Below are 20,621 nucleotides of genomic sequence, written 5' to 3' on the forward strand. Positions count from 1 at the left end.
TAACCTATGCAACACTGCATTTTAAAAATAGCTTGCAGTTAATGCTGATTTTTTTTAAAGCTGTGTTGTTATTACTGCTCATGTCAAGAAAGAGCACTGAAATAAAGGCTTTTATAACTGAGTGCACTTCGCACTATCCTTGGTTCTTGCCTCTGTGGTTTAAAGCTCTTGCCTCTCGGTTCTTTTAACCTGTGATCTCAAACCCCTAGAATTTTGCAGACTGTTTCTATGGGGTCCAAACCAGAAACAAGCGTATTATCACCATGTGTAAATTTCTTCTGAAATTTCTTCACCTGAAAACTGCAAGAATCCATAAACCTAAAAAGACTGGAAAAAGTGCCACCAGTTTGGTTTATAAGCCTTGTAGAGGATTACAAACACTGCAAAACAAGAGTAGCATTGTGATCTAATTGAAAGAGTTTGCATGCTGAGCATAGTAGTCTGTAAAATAAAAAGCCAGTATTTCACTATCTAGACTTGCAATATAGAAGTGCCATTAACAATAGAGAATCAAAAGATTATGTTTTCTGCATTATTTCATTCAAGAAGATTATAAGACAAAAGAAGAAAATGAAAAGGCACATACTGGAATTTTCTCCGAAGTAGAAACTAGCTGTGACCTCTTTAATGTATTAAATGAATTAATGCATTAAAGCTTCCTCCCCTCACCCTCGAATGTCCCTGTGGGAAGCAAAATTGTGCCATCTAGTGGGATTTAGACCAAGTCTTAGCTGTGCATTCCCACTAGACACTACGGACACCCTACAGACCACCTCCACTTGAACGAGTTTACGTTGTAGCATGGACTTCTTTGGATTCCACTTTGCTCCCAAGTTCAAATCCCTCCTCTGCTACGGCTGCAGGGAGGATCTGCAGACGGTCTGTTCACCCTGCCAGGCCTAGGGGCAGAGAGGACTTTGTGTGTTCAGAAGAGGAAAATTCAAAAGCTCAGTCAGGACTTGCAGGATGGCCAGTGTGTCACGCACAAACAGGCAATGCAATTTCACAAGGGCAGTGACACAAACAGGCAATGCAATTTCACAAGGGCAGGCCCGGAAAATAGGGGAAAGCAAGGGCAAATAGAGCAGGGCTGGCTAGGGGGAAACGTTTCACTCCTTGAGCCGGGCAGCACTGGCAAGGTAAGATACATCCCACAAAGGGTGTTTTTTTCCAGGGGACGGGGGAGGGGAAGTTGTTTTTTCATTTATCTGCTAAATCCGTGTTTCTTCTTGGCTTCTGAGTTGATCGGAAAGATGGGGGAAAATTATTTTTCATGAGTATGACTTGGTAAATTTGAAACACCAAAGCCACGGGGTTCACCACGGATGAAGGCTCTCCCACTTGCCAAGCAGCCAGCAGCCTCAGTTTGCTATGCTGCACAGCTATAGAGCTGGTGTATGCAAACAACACTGTAACACAATCTCATTTCCTGGTACTCTTTTGTAACCTTAGTTAAGCAATAAGCCTAATATAGATTTAAGTACAATCTTTTAGTCTTTGCCCTTTATGGATTAATATATCTTTATGCCAGACAGGCATTTCACTGCTTGCAATTTTTTTCTTCTGTGCTAGTGGTAGGGGAGAGCCATATAATGTACGACTGCAATACTAAGATCGGTCCAAGTGTTGCAAGTGACTTATATACCTATCTAATAAAACCTGATAGAGGTCCTTTGGGAGCACTCATTAGTGCCTCAGTCACAACAGGTGAATGAGTAACAACTCCATAAGGAGCTGTCAGTATCAGAAAAAGTAAAGTTCACTGGCCAATCCTCAAATAATTAACAACTCTTCCCTCTACAAATGCAGTTAGAAGTGACCTTTTCCAACAAAACATAAGCTGTTTTTCTCCAACTCAAAGCATCCCGTGGAATAATTGGATCAGCTCTACGCACCAGCAGACCTTTGTCTTGTATGAATCAACATGGAAAGGAATCTTAAGAATGTTTTGGTCATCTCTTTCGGATTTTTACTTCTCTTCACTGCTTATGGAGGACTCCAGAGTCTACAGGTAAGTGGATCATCTCCCACTCGTTGGCAGAAGACCTGGCCTGAAAGGGCATCAGGCCAACTGATTGTGTGAAACCAGCCAGTCTTTCCACCGTTTCTGTGAGGAAGGCATGCACAATATTTTTTTGTGGTCGGTTAGGGCATCAACTTGGTGCAGGTTAGTATCCCTCATCCAGATCCATAGCATTTACTAAATATTTTATTCTAGTACTTCTCAAATAGTTTGAACACTTGTGTCAGACAAGTATCCTTTAGGTCCACAAAAGCTGTTTGAATGAAAACTAAATTTCTCTGAGATTTTTCTCAAAATAATGTATTGCAAAATGGAAAACAAATTCCATTTCTGGAAAGGATTTGTTTAGAAGGATTCTAAATTGCTATAATTGGAAAACCATAAATCCATAATCAGGCTGCTTTGGGGAAAGGGGACAGTAATACCTAGCCCCAGCTTCCATGTCTCTATTTCTGCCTGAAGCCACTCTCTGTACACCATACTAACACATGCCTGTGACAAAATTTGTCTCAGCCGCTGTTTTTGTCCATGCAGAGCAGTCTCCACTCAGAAGAAGGCCTGGGCGTTGCTTCCCTAAGTGTTCTCTATGCTGCACTCATCTTCTCATCCATGTTCCTCCCTCCAATCCTCATCAAGAAGCTGGGCTGCAAGTGGACCATCGCAGGCTCTATGTGCTGCTACATCGCGTTCTCCTTAGGGAACTTCTATGCTAGCTGGTACAATTTAAATACTTTAACCCTGTCTATTGTGTTTGAACAAAATCAGTAAGGGTAAAGTTCTTTCTTCTTTTTCTTCTCTTTCCTACTCCATCTCTGTGTTGCGGATTTGGAAGTTGGATGTGAAAGGTGTCACCTGCAAGAAACAGGGATAAATAAATTGAGTAGCCGGTGAAGCAGAGAGGTGAAAATGTGAAAATGTGCAAAAAGCCAGAATGAATGCATCCATTTGCCAACCTGAAGCTGCTTCTCTAACTCATGGGTGTAGCAGAAATTTTCCTTCAGAAAAAAGAAATAATCAGAAGTTTCATTTAAAGTCCAAATGACTTTTAGGACTGTTTTTGAAAAGATTGGTAAGGGAGGGCTCTCTTCCAGCCAGTGGCTCTGGGAGCAGAGGATGACAGGAGAAGGCCAGCTCCTGCCTTGGCTTTTCGGAGGTGGATGAACAATTTACCTCTGCTCTCCAGTGACAGGGGATGCAACTCTTTGGAGGAAAGTTGTTGTGATCCATCTTCTGAAGCACAGGTGCAATTTAATTCTCAGTTACAAGGGCACATGAGCACAGACCTAGCCAGCCGAGCACAGACCTAGCCCCTGGACGCAGCTGGGAGAGCTTGCACATTCTAAACTTCATGAGACTGGCCCTTTCTTGGTTCCATGCAGTAGATTTATTGAATCACACAAAGGATAAATCTATTTCCTTGATGTCTATTTTTGCCTCTGGATCTTTGGGCAAATGATTATTATGCTAATGGATGATAACTATGCTAAATAAAGTGTTCTTTGGCAGGTACACACTAATCCCTACCTCTGTGATCCTGGGCTTAGGAGGAGCACCACTCTGGTCTGCCAAATGCACTTACCTCACCATTGCTGGCAATTCATATGCTGAGAAAGCAGGAAAAAATGGGAAAGACATTATCAACCAATACTTTGGGGTCTTCTTTCTGATATTTCAGTCCTCCGGCATCTGGGGAAATCTGATCTCATCCTTGATATTTAGCCAAGCTTCCAACAAAGGTAAAATATATTTAAAAATCTTGGCGCTTGTCTCTATAAACATTAGCTAATTCTAGATAGTTAAAAGGTAGATTTCTGTAGCTGAGCTAGTGACCCTCAATTGCCTTCATAGTCAGTGGAAATAGACACTTTAGATGTGACTTAGCTCATGTGAAGGTAGATGTCTGAAATAGATGGGCTAAATTGCTCTCTGGAAGTGTCTATTTTCTATCAACTCTTCATCAGCTATAAAGAGAGTTCAGACAACTAGTGCAAAAAATAGATGTCTACTGAATTCCTTTTGAAATCCACCCCTGTGTTGTAAAGCATAGATAGGGTGCTGGCAGTGACAGTCTTTCACATCTGACTTCTGTTTAAAGTGGATTAAAACAAAAGGCAAAACACTGAAGCAGCCTTTTCACAAAGCTTGCAGTATTGGATTAATTTGCTGTTAAACATTCAGGGTTAGTCAAGCTGATGCTGGTGCTTGCTGAAAATGAGTGCTTTGCAGAATTGTCAAGAAACAGAAGTAGCTGTTGGCAGGGGTCTGCATGCCAGGGCTCCTCTGCTGTATTTCAGGCTCAGACAGGAGATGCCGAAGTAGCTTGAAGAAATCACTCAACAGTGCTGCCCTTGTTTCCCATACTTGTCATTGGTGTAAGCTCTAAAAGGGCAGTTGTGAAGATAAATTAATACTTGGATGCCACCTTAGAAATTCAAAGTGCTACAGTAATTACCATTGCAGTCTCCCGTGCATTCCCTATCCTGTCAAAGTCAGAACAGGATGGACACGGAAAGAGCTTTCCATATACACTGCTACTATGAATAGCAAGAAGTTACTTCTCTTCCCTGGCTCAGTTAAACAGTATGTCCTCTGGAGGGTATTCAAATAGGTTTTCAGTTAAACCTAAATGTCAGGGAGCTGGCATCAGGTTTTAACCTTTGAATCCTTGGGTTTATGGCACAGTAGTTGTCACAAGGTGTGATACTTACGGAGAATCATGTTTCCTTTAAACTCAAGCAACTATAGATGAAACACCATCAAAGCGGAATGCTGAAGGACTGTATCAAGTGCAACGGAGCCCTGCTGACCTGATCACTGAGCCACACAACGTCTCAGGAGGGAATGGCCGTTCTGGTTTCATTTGCAGGGCAGAGGCTTTGGTGCAGCTATGGGGTCTGCACAGACTGCAACCATTTTACTCTCCTCTGCCTCACAGCACACATCATGTTAAGTGATGTTAATAAGAGGATTAAAATACTCTTTCTATCTTGTAAATCCTCCCCTAGTTTCACACCTGAGGATGCTTCTCTAAATTCTAATGAAACTCTAACTTTTTCTTATTTTGTATCAGTTACATAGGATTTCAGGCAATGCTGTACTCCTGGGAGGTGTGCTATGAACAGCTCTCAAAGCCAAAGGCCTTGTGTATCTTCACAACAGTGTTGAGCAGTCGTACTAAGCTTCCCAACTGTGCCTTCTCAGTGAGACTCAGCTTTAATCTAGAGGGAGCTTCTTGCAGGGGGGTAAGGGTCTCCAAGCACTCACTTCTTTTCCTTTCCTCTGACAGTGCAGCAAAGATATCCACCCATATTGTCCATATACTTAAAATGTATAATTCCACTGAGCAGTCAGAAAGATACGGTATGTATCTGCAGAATCAAAATGCATAGAATTCAGACACGTATGTACACTTGACATACTGCCTGCATCACTGCATCCAGACACAGCAAGGCAAGCTACACCATGAGGTAATACTACAACAGAAGACAGTAATTAATGTAAATTACAAGTCATCCTTTCTCACTCATCAATATTGCAGCCTTATTTCCAAAGGAACAGAGCAAACCCTGTCTTGCAGCTTCCACATCACTAATTGCATGTGCATCTTCATCTTCAGATGATGCATGAACAGATAAAAAACTTGTTTTACACACTTCCACACTTTTTTAGTGTGACTCACCTTTTGCATGTGGTAATTTTGCTGAGGGTCTGAAATAGTTACACAATAACCCTAACTGAAAAATTACAGATCAAGTCCTGTTTGAGGAATCAGCCAACGTACACTGTATTGCCCTTTATTATGCTTGGACCAATGACAAATTCTGCAGTGAAAGGACTGAAATAATTGCATGTTTTTTTGATCATCCTTCCCCACTACATAGCTTATTCAGGCTCACACTTTGGGTTAGTATTTTTTGTTTACGGAAAGGTACTGGAGGAAGCGGGCACAGTGTTGTGGTGACATACAGGGTGTGTGAGTACACGCACGTGTGTGGCTTTGACACATGCCCAGCACAACACTGATGGGACTGAACAAAGCAAAGGTCTTACTCCAAACCCTGCCCAACTGTTCTAGTTTCAAGTATGTTCTCAAAGAGTAATAAAGCCAGTAACAAAGTAATAAAGCCAGGAAAAGCTGATTTCTTGGAAGACTGCATTCAGTGGGTAATCGTAATTTGAATTTATACAACAGAAAGATGTCTCGAGGTGGTTTCCGTTCCTATGATGTATACAGAAATTACCTGGAGAGGGATAATGTGCTCTGGCTGTAAGAGCTGAGGTCCATCAGTTCAGTGGCGGTGTAAACTGAGGGACCTGACTTGTGGGGTATTATGATTAATAGGTACAGGTACACACTGGAACTTTAAATACTGCAAATTGAGCTTGGATTCAGATTTCAATTTCTGGCTTTAGTCCATGTCTCCATGTAACCATCAATTCAGTGTTCTGTCTTGAGCAACTGTTTCTGTTATTCAAATTTTTGTGTGTTAAACAGGGATTCTGAAGTTAAACATCTCTAATCAGGAAGGATTTGAAATCACCAAGTGCTGGATTCCCTTCTCCTTATATCCTTACATATAGTGTGTACTCATCTGATCTCTTCCCTGTCATGCCTTTCTTTTGGTTCTTACTGAATTAGAGGAAATCTCAGAGGAGAACCTGGCATGCTGCGGAGCCTATGACTGCATGACTGATGCCACTAACACCACTGGGTCAACAGAACCCTCCAACTCCTTAATCTACACTCTGCTAGGGATCTACACCGGTAAGTAATCCACACAATCTTTAATGAATATCACTGATGAGGAACCTACTACTTGCGAAACCTAGCATGACTTTGCAGATTAAGTTTCCAACTTCCCCCTTCAACCCAATTTGCTAAATGGAAATAAGATATGTGAGAGCTGTAAACAACTCCTTCCTAAACAGTTTCAAATGCTTTGTGCCAGTGCCGTATCATTTTTGTCTAAAGGAGCAAGACATTCTTTACACTTTTCACCTGGAATAAAGCTGAACCCCAGTATGGTGACCCCACTGTTTCCCCCAAAGTCAGCGTTGCTCTACAGACTAGAATCAAAAGCATGCCCACATTGCAATTAGAGGATTGCAGCAGCTTATCCAGTTATGCATGAGATGATAGTTTTAAATTCACTATCTTCAGGATCAGCAATAGCGAAGTAGTTACTGATGGCCTTGGGCAGATTTATATATGAATGCAGAGGTCCAAGATGCTAAAAGCGGCCCAGCTAGTGGTACCTGAACTCACCAACTTCTAGTCATCTGGGGACGCCTGTCGGAACTGGCTGGTGTCCTACCACATGTAAAACAGCTTCAGCACAAGAACTACACTGTAATTAGAGGTGGACCTGAACCACGGCTCCCAGAACATGCAATCATTTGGGGAGAGGTTTTTGGATCCCTGCTGAGATTTTACAACTTCAGTCAATTCTCAGCTGTGATTCTTGAATTATAATACCTTAGTGTGAAAGACGAAAATAAAGAGAAGCACTAGGCAAATTGGCATGTCTCCCATTTAGTAACTACAGCTGCTATAGACCTTTCTTGCATAAGGCTAGAAAGGAATCAAAGACAGGGAAGGCTGATGACATCAAAAGCCAGAAAGACAAAAATAGATATGCACTGAGGAAAGTTCAAAAAGTATCTGGCTCAAAACAAGTTCTTCTCTGGATAAAGGGGAAGTATCTGGCAAGGCAATATGTCACCTTAGCTCTGTTAAAATACCTTTGCGGTCTCTCCACATAGATATACTCTCTATGCTGAGACAGATGCATGGAATTTGTCATATGCTCAAACAGAGAGTATGTGATCTGGTCAGAGCCAGCCCTCACCAGACAAGCGCATCACAGCAAACCCTCCCTCCTTCCCCAACCTCCATTCCTAATTGGTGAGAAAATGCAAAGAATATCCCCCCACTTCCCTTCCAGAGCGTGCTGGAGCTGATGCGTTTCTGCTAAAGGCAGCTTTGGCTCACAAGTTTAAATTTAAATTTGATGACTAACATATACAGCACTCCCTTAGGCTTTGCTCATGCAAAATGAATGCAACCCTGCTGTCTACTGACCCGGCGCCAGTAGGGTTTCATTTTTCTTTTAAGGTCTTAATAAAAGATATGTCTTTTCCTACCTCGAGGGAAACCAAATAGCTAAATATTTCATTCACAGACATTTTAAAAATGTCTCCTCTATTTGGTTGCTGAATGCATATTTTGCCCAGCTTGGGTGGAGCAATAATGGAGAAGTCTTTTGTTGTTTAGTTTTCTCAAGGACTGTGGATGCTTCTATTTATGATCATACCAACCACTGTTAAGCCATGCAGTTTATTATCTCCTGTAATTGCTCTTGATTCATTTGACATATTTGTTAGAATATTTGTCCTGTAAATGTGGATGTCCTGCTCTCACCCATATAAGTTCTGCAGTCAGCCCATAAGCACTAATAAACAGCCTGGCAGAACTGACAATATGACTTACATTGTGAAGGGTTTACAGCTCAGCCACAGTGGAGAACCAGGACACTGGAGAACACAATTTCATTCTAGGAGACATGGATGAGAAATAATAAGCAATAAAAAATTGATTGCAATTCACTGTAAATCTGCTAATATATTTGGACATTGAAAGTTCACAGAAAAGAGCAGGCCCATACACAGTAACACAGGAGCACATTAAACAGACAAAGTGGATGGGAAGAGGTGCCTGGTTCTCCTCTTACTCTGAACTCTACTTTTTTTCATGGATGGATTTCTAGTCAGCATAAGTAAGAGAGGAAACCTAATCATGCCTTGCATCTGAAACGAAGCAATCAGTTCTGAATCTGTGGCTGCTTCATGTATATTATGAGCCACAGCTATCTTCCTGATAACATGAAAAAAATTGTATTGATTCACTCCACGAGCAACAAACCTACACCGACACATACATGATCATTTTCTGATTAACTACCCCATCTATTCTTTCATATGCTGCTTCTGCTGTGAAATTATAAGTTCAAAGCTGTAACTTACATCTTTTTCAAGTCACCCAGAGTTGCTCACTATCATCTTTAAAATAGCACATATTCTGTATTCAAAGCATGGCTCTGAGCTGACAAAAAAAAAAAAAAAAAGCAACATATACTGGGATCCAAGACAGCAGTTCTACTTCTAGCGCTTTATTTTTCTTTCCATGTATTTGGAGGAAGATCCCTCCTAGCCATGAAAACCTTGGCACTGGAAGTGAATATTCCTCTCTCGTGTTGATCTAAAGTCTTTTGATAGCTCCCGAGGGAGCTGTTTCTGGCCAGCTCCCTGTCCCCGAGACCCCTGGCTTGCCCTGGAAGGGTGAGCGATCACCCTCTGCGGCCACGCAGCTGGCCCGGCGGCTGTCACAGCAGGCCCGGCGGCTGTCACAGCAGGCCAGGCACAGTTAAGCTGAGGGGATCTGTGAGGTACGCAGCTGTATGCAGAAGATGTGAATGTAGATCAGGCCTTCTTGTTTACACAGAAATGGCCTTTACACTGCAGTGGAATCAGAGGCATCTGCCAAAACATCCCACAGAGAGCTAAGCTCGAAGTCAGAACAATAACAGCAGCAAGCGACTTCCCATCATTCTTCCAGCATTCCTCATTTTTTCATGAACTTTTTGTTTTGTTTTTGCAGCTAGTGGTGTGCTAGCTGTGCTGCTGATTGCTATATTTCTGGACCAGATCAAACCTGACCAAGCAGAGACCAAGAAAGAAATACTAAAGACACCATCCTTTTGGTCTACGTTCCTAGCAACTTTCCAGCATCTTAAAGATAAAAGACAGTGTCTTCTAATCCCTCTGACAATGTACAGTGGGTTTGAACAGGGATTTCTTTCTGGTGACTACACAAAGGTGTGGATGACAATGAAAATCTATTTCTGCCTGATTGATTGGTTTTTGTGCCTTTGTGTCTTACTATTGCATCTGATCTATGTTTACTTGTTAAATGAAGATGTTTTCAGTGGTGATTTGTGGCTTGCTAAATTACTGCTTACTTCTACTTGAATGAACTCTGAGTGACATCTTCAAACAGGAGAGGCCAGCAGTAAATATGTCCCTTGGAACAGCCTTAAAAAGAACGCTATAGAGAGCTTAACTCACCAGTGGAGGCCACAGCAGAGAGCTACAGGTTCAAACTCTTCAGCTTGTTGTAAATAACAAACTGGGAGAAAAGCCAGAAGTCTGCAAAGCTTTTATATCTTCCTTCCTTCTGGTTTCCCTAGAGTTTGTGTAAGTGCAAGTCAGCATACTTACCACATATTTTATTCTGAGAACATTTACGGTAAGAGGGCAAACCCTCAACGTGGCTGGCTGAAAGCCCTCACCAGTCACTAGTGCAACAGGTCCAAACCCTGACAGACTGAAATGATCAAAACCACCTCTGCTCCTCCAGTTCCTCTACAAACCTAGACCCACAGCAGGCATGTTCTCCAGACATTCATTGAGAAAGCCTCCAAAGAAAGGGGGCAAACTTCTTGAGCTGCTTATTTGACACTTAAGCTTTCAAACCTTGCATATAAGCAGACGGAAGAGTGCACTTGCTGCTGTGTTTGAATGGATTCACTCCATGGCCATCTCCATTGGCTGCACACTCTTATAGGTGAGGTCCTCTTCATTTCTTGGGAGCTGCTCTGTGATGACCACAGTGGCGACTGTCAATTTTCATCTCTTGGGCTAAGAAGGGAAGGGCAGAAAATTCCTAACACCACTTCCAGGAGTTTTATTTGCATAGTGAGCAGTGCTCCAGTTTCTTCTCCTGCTTGTTACTGCTCTGTTTGCATGGCATCAGTCTGACAGGGAACTGAGGTAGCAATATCACTGCTGAAGGCCAACTATATCAATACGCCAGGGACTTGTCAGCAAACTCTGCAGCTGTGCTCCTTTGATTTCATCCATGCTGGCTATTTACCAAATACTCCGGGCTAAGACCCTTGAACCTTACCTGCATATTTTCACTGAAGAAAACGTGTCACCACTATCTCTTCTCTTCCAGACGTATGTGACCTGTGCCCTGGGGATACATTACGTTGGTTATGTGATGATCTGCTTTTCAGCTGTAAATTCCCTCTGCTCTCTGCTGTTTGGAAAGATCTCTCAGTTCACGGGTAGAAAATTTCTGTTTGCATTAGGTATGTAAAGGTCACCTGAAGGACTGATCACCTCATGTAATATATCAAATCCAGTGCTCCCCCTTGTTGTGGTTTAACCCCAGCCACCAACTCAGCACCACACAGCCACTCGCTCACTCCCCCCTGGTGGGTTGGGGAGAGATTTGAAAGGGTAAAAGTGAGAAAACTCATGGGTTGAGATAAAGAGAGTTTAACAGGTAAAGCAAAAGCCACACACGCAAGCAAACCAAAAGAAGAAATTCATTCACTACAACTATTGGCAGGCAGGTGTTCAGCCATCTCCAGGAAAGCAGGCCTCCATCACTCATAATGATTATTTGGGAAGACAAACGCCATCACTCCAAGTGTCCCCCACTTTCTTCTTCTTCCCCCAGCTTTATATGCTGAGCATGACGTCATATGGTGTGGACTATCCCTTTGGTCATTTGGGGTCAGCTGTCCCAGCTGTGTCCCCTCCCAATTTCTTGTGCACCCCCAGCCTGCTCGCTGGTGGGGTGGTGTGAGAAGCAGAAAAGGCCTTGACTCTGTGTAAGCACTGCTCAGCAGTAACTAAAACATCCCTGTATTATCAACACTGTTTCCAGCACAAATCCAAAACATAGCCCCATACTAGCTACTATGAAGAAAATTAACTCTATCCCAGCCAAAAGCAGCACATCCCCTTTACATGCACTATAAAGGGAGAGCTCGCTGTCATCTATCAATTAAAACCAAAGTCAACCTGGAGGCAAACATCATTCATGAGAAGAGAGGCAGCACAGTTAACCACTGTATTGAGGTCATTGGCTTACATCACTTTGCTGGTGGTGTAGTTCACCTTGCTTTTGAGGGCGCTGTCTACTCAGAAAGTGCCCTACAGCTTTGATGCTTCACAGCTCTAATGCAACCAGTGATAAACAATCTCACAACACAGATGTTGAGGCCTACACTATACCTGAGAAGGATTTCTCCATTGGGGTGAAACCTCCTTACTTTTATGGAGTGAAAGCAACTGCGAACCTCGTGAGATACATTGATTTGAGTCCCAGGGGATGGTGAACTTAGAATTTAAGCAACCAGTCTATGAATTTCAGGAAATTTTTTAAAGTTTGGCCTGGCGTTCTTTTCACTACTTGCTCTATAGAGAGAAAAATAAAAGGAAGAGTCATATGCCAGTGTGTGAGCCTAAAATAACTTGAGGGCCTCTGTACGGGTCAGTAATTTTCAGGCTGGCATGAGAAGAGTTTTGTATATTTAAGAACATCTTACTTTCTAGAAAACACTGTTCCAATGAGTAACAGAGTAATGCAGGCAGAAAAATACCGAGAAATATTTCATTTGTGTCCCTATATCCACTAAGGTATTCATACTGAAGTGCACTGATACCTTACTTCCACTACACAGTAACCTGTATTATTAGAAACGTCACTGACTGAGTCAATGTGCATCTGGACATTCCTGCCATCCTGTGGCATTTCCTCCACAGGAAATTTTAAACCTGGGCAAGGAAGAAGAAATTTAGAGTCCTTTATGCTACGGTCACTAGTTCAGAGATTCTTCTGTACATGTCTGTCCTAGGTGTATGTCTCACTCTATGAAAATAATTTTAGATTTTAAAAAAATCCATATAAAAATAATAAAACACCCCCAGAGTGTTAGTAATGCAAGACCTCTGAACCTCTCAGTTCTGTCGAATGGTCTTTGTACTCAGCCTGTAAAGGTGTTCCTGTGGAGGAATCGGTGACTCGTTTACATTCTGCTTTTAAAAAGAAAGATAAAAAGTCACCAGACCCTATAGATATCCTTAACTATTTCTGGCCCTGAAAGGAAACCTGCGTTTAAGGACTAGGTAAGGAGAGCAGAAGGGTGCTTCCTCCCCCTTCCCACAGGCCTCACATGATGACTGCAAGTCTTTCAGCAGCCCCTTCTCCTACTCAGTGGCAGTTCTTGTCCTTTGGGCTAACAGCTGTATCAGCGCCAAGGATCTCTCAGCTCAGGACACTGCTCAGAATTATTAATTGAAGCCTGCCAAAGGATTGCATTGTCTTGTATTTCATGTGATATCAACTCAGTCAGCGCAAATCTCAATGAACCAGAAAGATTTTAAGATTGCCTTGTGCTCTAGTTGGGGGAAGAATTTGAAAGTGTTATCTACCGCTATCTGTCCTGTTTGTAATAGGATTTATATTTCTCTTCTTTCTTTCTAAATCAACAGCCACAGTTACAAACACCGCCTGTATAATAGCACTACTGCTGTGGAAACCTCATCCTAAGCAGCTTGCTGTGTTTTTCGTATTCCCTGCTCTTTGGGGCCTATCTGATGCCATTTGGCAGACACAAACGAATGGTAAGTCCTGGTGACAATGAAATGAATTTTCTTGAGATAGAAAAATCTGCATGTTTGTATTTATAAAACAACACGTGCATAAACATCATAATAGGTTTAAGAAAGCATCTAAAAGAAATACGTTAGCTCATTGGAAAGTAGAATAAATAAGAACAAGTTGGGAATAACAAAGTAAAATACTCATTAAACAATTTTTTCCAAGATGAAGAGAGAAGAACACTGCAGAAGATGATAATGGATATTCAGAATAAATCTTCTGGAGGAGTATAAGTATTTCAAAGAAAATTAGAAAACTCAGAAGAATGATACATTTAGTCTGTCTTTTGCAATAAAGGAGAGCACTCTGGATAAAAAATCAACTCAAAGCTCAGCAACAAAAGAAGAAGCAAATTGGCTGTTAGGAGTTATTAGAAAAAAATTGAAGGAGAAAACCACAGAGAGCAACATTATGCAACCAAGTAAATCCATGCAGTTCTGATTTGCTTCATTTCAAAAATCATAATCGAATACGATAAGGCATAAGAACGCAATAAAAAGGAGCAGAGTCATGGGAGACTTCCACTTGAAGGAAGACTAACAAACTAGAACACTTTAGCCTGGACAAGTGATAAGTAAGGAGAGCAGTCAGTAAGATCATGAAGAGTATGGAGAAGGTGATTAGAAATTCACTGTTTGTCTTAATAGCTAGTGCCACCAAATGAAGTTATCAGGCAGCAGGCTTTATAGAAATCAAAAGAAATGCTTTTTTCACACAATGCATAATCAAAGTATGGAATTCATTGCCAAAAATGTAAATGTTTTTAAGCTGGAATTATATCATTTCAGGTGAAAATGTTCTTGGGGGCCATTAAAGCCTGATGGTCCAGAGGAAATCTCCAACTCAGAAAGTCCCTATGTCTTTCGTTGCCAGAGTCAGGAGGGCATTGGGGGAGAAAAACCACTGTATACTTGCCTCATTTCTTACAGTCTTATCCTAGGAGTCTGTTACTGGAAGTATACCCTTGGACTTCTTATCTGATACATTATGGTTGGTTCTATGATCTTTTATGTTCTGCTGCTTTGTGATACAGTGCAATTATTATGTACTGACAGTTCAGATAATGAGCTGATATAAACCGACTTCTGTAAGGGATTATTTAAACTTATCCCTCAACCAAAACTAGAGGAAGTTCTCTTATAGTGACTACAGACAGGATCTAAAGTGCTGGAGAGGGCAAGAAAAAGCTATAGTCTGTGATGACTTGAAGTAAAGTCTGCTAATCACTGTCAGTCACACTCTTTTTAAATCAATGCCATAGCCTGTGTCGGTAAGACAGTTACATGCTCTCCCATCTGCTCCCATATTTTCCCTCTTATTTCATGAATATTGTTTTCCTCTCTCTCAAATTCATATTTGGCAGATGCCATAGGAATACGCATGTGACAGAACTAACTCATCTGGACCCACGTCAGGTTATGTGTCTCGGCCTCTCTCTCTCTGGTCCCTCTGGGTGCTTCAGTAGCTTAGATGATTTCACCCACTAAATAAATTGTCATGTTCCTCCTAGAGAGCCAAAGGGAAAACACCACAATCCTCTGCCTGGCACTAACAGCGATCTCCTTTCCAGTACTTGTAGCGTCCCCCCTCTACACACAAGGAAGTGACCAGCCAGACTTCTCTGCCCCTCCAGCAGCTCCAGCTCATATACCTCAGAGGAGAGAGAGCTAGTACATACATAAAGCGACACCCTCTCATCTTCTCTCATCCCAATCCACAGCCTTGTGCCCTTGGTACAATTTTATATCAGTGCTCTCATTATTCAGGTTCATGGAAGGACAACATCAGTGAGGATTTGCTCTCTCTGAAGTAAAGCTGTTCATTCACTTCCTGCTTCTTCAGCCACAGTCTTCCTGACTGTTCATCAGGCTCCTTCCCAACACTCTTGAGAGCCATATCTTAGTCTCCCACTGCGATAAAGGACGTATCCTTTTTCTTGCTTCTCTCTTTTCCAGAAAGCCTTGCCCTCAGACACTTGGCTTCTTTCAGAATCACAGAAGGGTTGAGGTTGGAAGGGACCTCTGGAAGTCACCTTGTCCAACCCCCCTGCTCAAGCAGGGCCACCCAAATTCAGCTACCCAGGACCATGTCCAGTCAGCTTTGGAATATCTCCAGGGAGGGAGACTCCACACCCTCTCTGGGAAATCTGTGCCAGTATTCAGTCACCCTCACAGTAAAAAAAGTGTTTCCTGATGTCCAGCGGGAACCTCCTGTGTTTGTGAACCTCCTCCAGCTTGTGCCACTCGCTCCTTGTCCTGTCACTGGACACCACTGAAAAGACCACGGCTCCATCCTCTTCAGGCATTTGTATACATTTGAGATGTCTTTTGAGAAAGACATCTCCTCAGAAAGGTCCCTGCATGCCTGATGAAGAGGCACCTGGTGCCCTTGTTAGGAAAACGGGTAAGTACAGAGGACCTAAGTGTCAGAGAAGGAGGCTGGGAAGTGGCCGCAGTTCCCAACCCCGGATGAGGCACAGATGGTGGACAAAGTTTTGTGCTTACTCAATGGTGAGTGAGCTCTGCAGTGGTGTGACAAGACTGACCTCTATAACAGCACTGTAACAGGTCATCTCCATTCCCAGATTCCTGCAGGATACTTGTGAAACTGTCACGTTTGTGTTAGCTGGGAAAAAAAGAAATGTTCCTTATGCTTGCACAGTATCTTTTTTTTGTCTTCAGCTGTTCCATAGCTCCCAGTTATAAAATTATACAGAGTTTGCTTTGTCACATTGTCACTCTGAAACATCAAGTGATGACATGAAACCTTAACAGAGAGGTGCAGTGACCTTACGCCATATTGCTGCATCCCAGAACAGGATCTTCAGTTTGACATGCCCATTTAGGACTAAATCTCTTCTCCCCTTCATCAGCTTTATACAGATATACATCCCATAAGAAATTCCCAGCACCAAAGGCTACGAGGTGAGAGAAGACCTCTAAAACAGCATTGGGGACTGAGGTCTGTGGTCCTTCTTTTGGCAAGTTCCCATGACTGCTGCTTGGGCCTCAGTAGATTAACCACTGAATAAATACAATGGCATTGTGCTGCATACTTAAGGCATTTTATGGTAATTGAAGATGGCTTACGTTGGCCTGCTGTGGATAGTTAATACTGGAGTTCCCCCTAGAGGATATATAGGCTCACAGTAGATGAGTCGCTTTGTCTTATAAAGGTTTCCTAACATGTTTGTGTGCATCTGTGGGCACTCTCATTTACTTCCAGTGAAAGCTGCTTCATTTCAGAGTGTGTAGTGCCCTCTCTTATCTAACCTGAACACAGATGCTATTATTACCCCCTGGCAATAACTGCACTTGGGGCATAACAACTGTGTAGCACAGAGCTACCGGGTAGACTACAGTAAAATGAAGTTCTTTCCAGGCTGACGTCCGTCTTTAGAAAAGATACGAATCAGTCTGGAAAGTTTATAAACCTGAACTCAAATGATTTCCAGCAGTCCTGTTATATACCCATGCCTACTAGTACCAGGGGAAGGAGTGGGAAAACAGGCAGTGGTAAACAGGGAGGATAATTTGCACGAAGTGAGCTGCGAGAATTCAGAGCTAGCAGCCTCTCCACTCAGCCAGCCCGGCAGGTCCTGCTAAAGCTCCAGCCAGGCAACTTGCGCCACATTGCACTCGACAGTGTGTGTGATAAGGACAAATGTTTAGGTCTGAGGCAAAACCACCATTGTGCTCCTGTGTAACTGCTAGCTGATACCATATATGCATCTCAGAAACGAGAACTTCCCTGCCAAGTCAGCCTTTCCTATAGCTGAACCTTGGACTAGACCCCACTCAATTCTCCCATTGTTTTGATCAAAAAAGAAGGCTTCAAAATAGCAAGGGAAAACAGGTACTATCTGAAAGCCAGAATCTTTACATATCAGAAACCTTCCTATATTAAACTCTCCTCACTAATCCCTTTTCGGAAGATAACACAGGGCATATCAGCAAAGTTACATGAACAACTTGTACTTGTTCATTTATTAGGCAAAACTATGAAGGATTATCAAATAATTCACACTACACTACACTTGGGCAGCTTAATGAACTAAGTACATCTTGTGATGCGCTTGTCCAGGTTTTCCATCATGGCTAAATTGAATCACTCGGTAAATGTCCTCTTATAGTCATCAGGAAGCAGTGAATTTTTACATACAGATGATGTCTCCCCTTTCTTAACAAAACTGAAGGGTTAGTTGAGCCTACCCAGACTTCTAGAGTACTCCTCTGTGCCTTTGGGCTGAACGTGCATATTTCGAACAGATGTGTTGTTAGAGAAGTGGATGAGAAGAGTCAGGGTTCATGATATTCCTCCCCTTCCCTCCCTGCACACCACAGCTGAGCCAGTGGAAACACCTGCTTCTTTATCACCACTGATGCTAGCTCAGCACCCGGAGAAAAGCAAGCTCTGTCCCCTTCCCTGTGCGCCCAGCCAGTCAGACCTGGAGGCTGGGAAACCCTCCCTGACTCACAGTTGTGGATGTGCAGCTGACTGAACTCAGTGGGAGCTTCCCATGCATTTCACATGAACAGTCCCATGCCTTAGGCGGCTGAAAGAAATGGTTTGAAGAACAGGTAGATAGTGCATGCAGAGTCCATGCAGGTTCCCCACAAAAGTGGTGAAGGATGGCAGCAGGGAGGTCCCTATGGTTCTTTGATCCTTTCTACCCCACACTGAAAGAGCATCGTGGTCCTTAAGGACCATGTCCCTAGACAAAACTGCCTGTTCTTTGAAAGCCTGTAAGGACTTGGTATAACCTTACCAATAGTTACACATGGAGACTCTACAGTGTCAAGGGCCATTCCTGGCCATCTGCTCTTCCTCCTTACTTGTCAGTGCAAGAACCTTCCCTTTTGTGGCTGAAAATTTGAAAAATAAACTTTGTGCCATCTCACTTCAATAGAACCCATCCTTTCTTCTTTCCTCCCGTTTTCTTTCCCTTTTTCTCTGATATTCTCTATGTTGTCATTTTTTCTCTGTTATTTCACTTATAACAATCCACGTGAGTGCAAAAATGTTTTAAAACAGCTTGTATTTTCCCTTCTCTGGCATTTATGAAGGAGGGTCTATCTTGCCCATTGTGGTTTATTTATTCACTTTGCAGAAAATACATGGTTTCAGACTTCACAAGCCGTGTCTCTCCTTCCTTCTAGGACTCTATGGCATTTTATTTGAGAAACACAAGGAGGCTGCCTTTGCCAATTACCGTCTCTGGGAATCATGTGGATTTGTCATTGCCTTTGGTTATAGCACCAAATTGCAAGTCTACATCAAACTGTACATTTTATTGTCTGTCCTTGTGTTGTCTATGGTGACATACGGAGTGGTTGAATACCTCGAAGCTAAGAGCTCCCCTGGGACCCCTACGACTACAAAGAAGGAAAATGTAGGACCCCTCACCCAGGAAACATACATGTAACCCAACAGGGTCAGAGTGATGGAGGCAAAGCAAACTGGCCGGCTCCTAAAGGCATGTCTCCAAGGGTGTTCCAGCATGTACTGTCTCCAGAAAGGGGGTAAAGGAACAGATTTCAAGACCAGTATAATGCAAATGTCTTAGGAGTAAAAGTCTCTTTTGACATCTCAGCTTTATAAGTGAAGATTATCTGACTTCACCCTTTCGTACAGATGATGAACTATATGTTTTCTCTTTTTTAATTAATAAAGTCTTAATAAATGCAAACAAGACTCTTAAAGTCCTCACATTTTTGTATCTGTGGATCAGACCTAGTACCATAGCTTTACAATCAAAACTGAAAAGCCCACATCAAGTTATAAACTGGCTATATCTACAGTTCATATCTGAACACCACAAAATCTGCTAACTGCTGAGTCCACCAACCTGTCTTAGGTCAGCAGACAACTGTGTTTCTGCCCATGTCATCCCTCTGCCCCAGTGCTCTTTCCCTTTTGGTTTTTCTGTTTCCAGTTTTTCCCTCACCACTTACAGCAGCTTTCTCACAAAACAGATGCCTTCTGCATGACCAAATCCTTCAGTCACGGTGAACTGTCCCCACTTCCCCATCCACAGACAGAGCTTTTTCAAGATAAGCAGCCAGGGCATGTTACTTGGGGAACCCAGCCATGCCGAGGATGCAGATAACAGTGCAAGTCATAGAGTGAGCAGGAGAAAAGGAGGATGGGCCTGTGCTGTGATATCTCCTTGAGACCTATATGCATTTAGCAGTAACTCAGATGAGGATTGCCCTCATTTCATTTCAACTTCTTTTTAGTTTTATACACACTATATTGTTTCCAGATTTGAATTTTTGTGGTTTTACTGCAAGGAGAAGAGTGCTACAGTGCAATTACTGGGCAGTGTCCCTACATCTTGATCAGAAAGCACTGTACAGATATCATGATCATTACTGGTAATGACACTATGATCAGATAACTCTGTGTGAGGCAGACAGCATAAAATACATCATTGAGGACAAATGCTGCTCATCTCCAAGATTAGTCCTGCCCCTGGAAATAAACTACATGGCTAGTGAAGTTGCTGCATGCCACGGAGCTAACATTTGAAACTACTTCTTCTCAGTTATTAACCATAACAGGAGGATGAGGCACCATATGGTGTGACAACATGACAGAAATCAATAATACAATTTATGTGGAAAAAAATCCCCAAATTGTTAGGGCTTTTAAATAACAGTACCTTTCATGCTACTTTACTCTCTCTCTAACATTTCTTGCTCCCAAGCACCTGGACTCCCCTCCAGACTTCACTTGTGTTGCTTCATGGCTTTTCATATGATAAGCTTCTTTTCCAGGTTTTATACAATTAAGTAGAGTTCATTATGTCCTGCAGAAAAGAAGGAGACAGGTGGGCTCCCTCACAGATCCACCTTTCTCTTGTGCTTTTGCCCTGTCAGCTCAAAGGCATTCTGTTAATCTCTCTGTTGGAAATACAAATGGCAAAACTATTGTGACTGAAGAATTCTAACGGCCTCCCAGCTGCCCAGAGATTACAAATGGATTTGCTAAGCTGCTGCTGATTCTCACCCTGCCCTGCTTCCATCTGATACAGAAACTTGATTTCACCTTGATAACAGTGAGTGAAACACATCTCCAAAT

The 20,621-nt window shown here is 42.5% G+C and overlaps 1 protein-coding gene across 1 annotated transcript; it reads left to right on the forward strand.

Moving 5' to 3' along the window:
- The first annotated feature begins 1,814 nt into the window (after positions 1-1,814).
- UNC93A (unc-93 homolog A) lies at positions 1,815-19,160 on the forward strand. The gene is made up of 8 exons (XM_087775937.1): positions 1,815-2,011; positions 2,558-2,739; positions 3,530-3,759; positions 6,663-6,788; positions 9,681-9,898; positions 11,040-11,175; positions 13,370-13,501; positions 18,698-19,160. Exons 1-8 carry the CDS (start codon positions 1,925-1,927, stop codon positions 18,961-18,963), a joined length of 1,377 nt encoding a protein of 458 aa, XP_087632063.1. The 5' UTR covers positions 1,815-1,924; the 3' UTR covers positions 18,964-19,160.
- The last annotated feature ends 1,461 nt before the right edge of the window (positions 19,161-20,621 follow it).

This window comes from Nipponia nippon, unplaced genomic scaffold (assembly GCF_047370975.1).
Source record: "Nipponia nippon isolate SJK-2023a ecotype South Korea unplaced genomic scaffold, ASM4737097v1 scaffold_4, whole genome shotgun sequence".
Lineage (NCBI taxonomy): Eukaryota > Metazoa > Chordata > Aves > Pelecaniformes > Threskiornithidae > Nipponia > Nipponia nippon.

Bases quoted from the DNA above. Each gene is read 5' to 3' on its own strand.
- UNC93A (XM_087775937.1), top strand. From the start codon at position 1,925: ATGGAAAGGAATCTTAAGAATGTTTTGGTCATCTCTTTCGGATTTTTA. The intron at 2,740-3,529 runs GTACAATTTAAA...GTTCTTTGGCAG, and splicing joins GGGAACTTCTATGCTAGCTG to GTACACACTAATCCCTACCT. The intron at 13,502-18,697 runs GTAAGTCCTGGT...CCTTCCTTCTAG, and splicing joins TTGGCAGACACAAACGAATG to GACTCTATGGCATTTTATTT.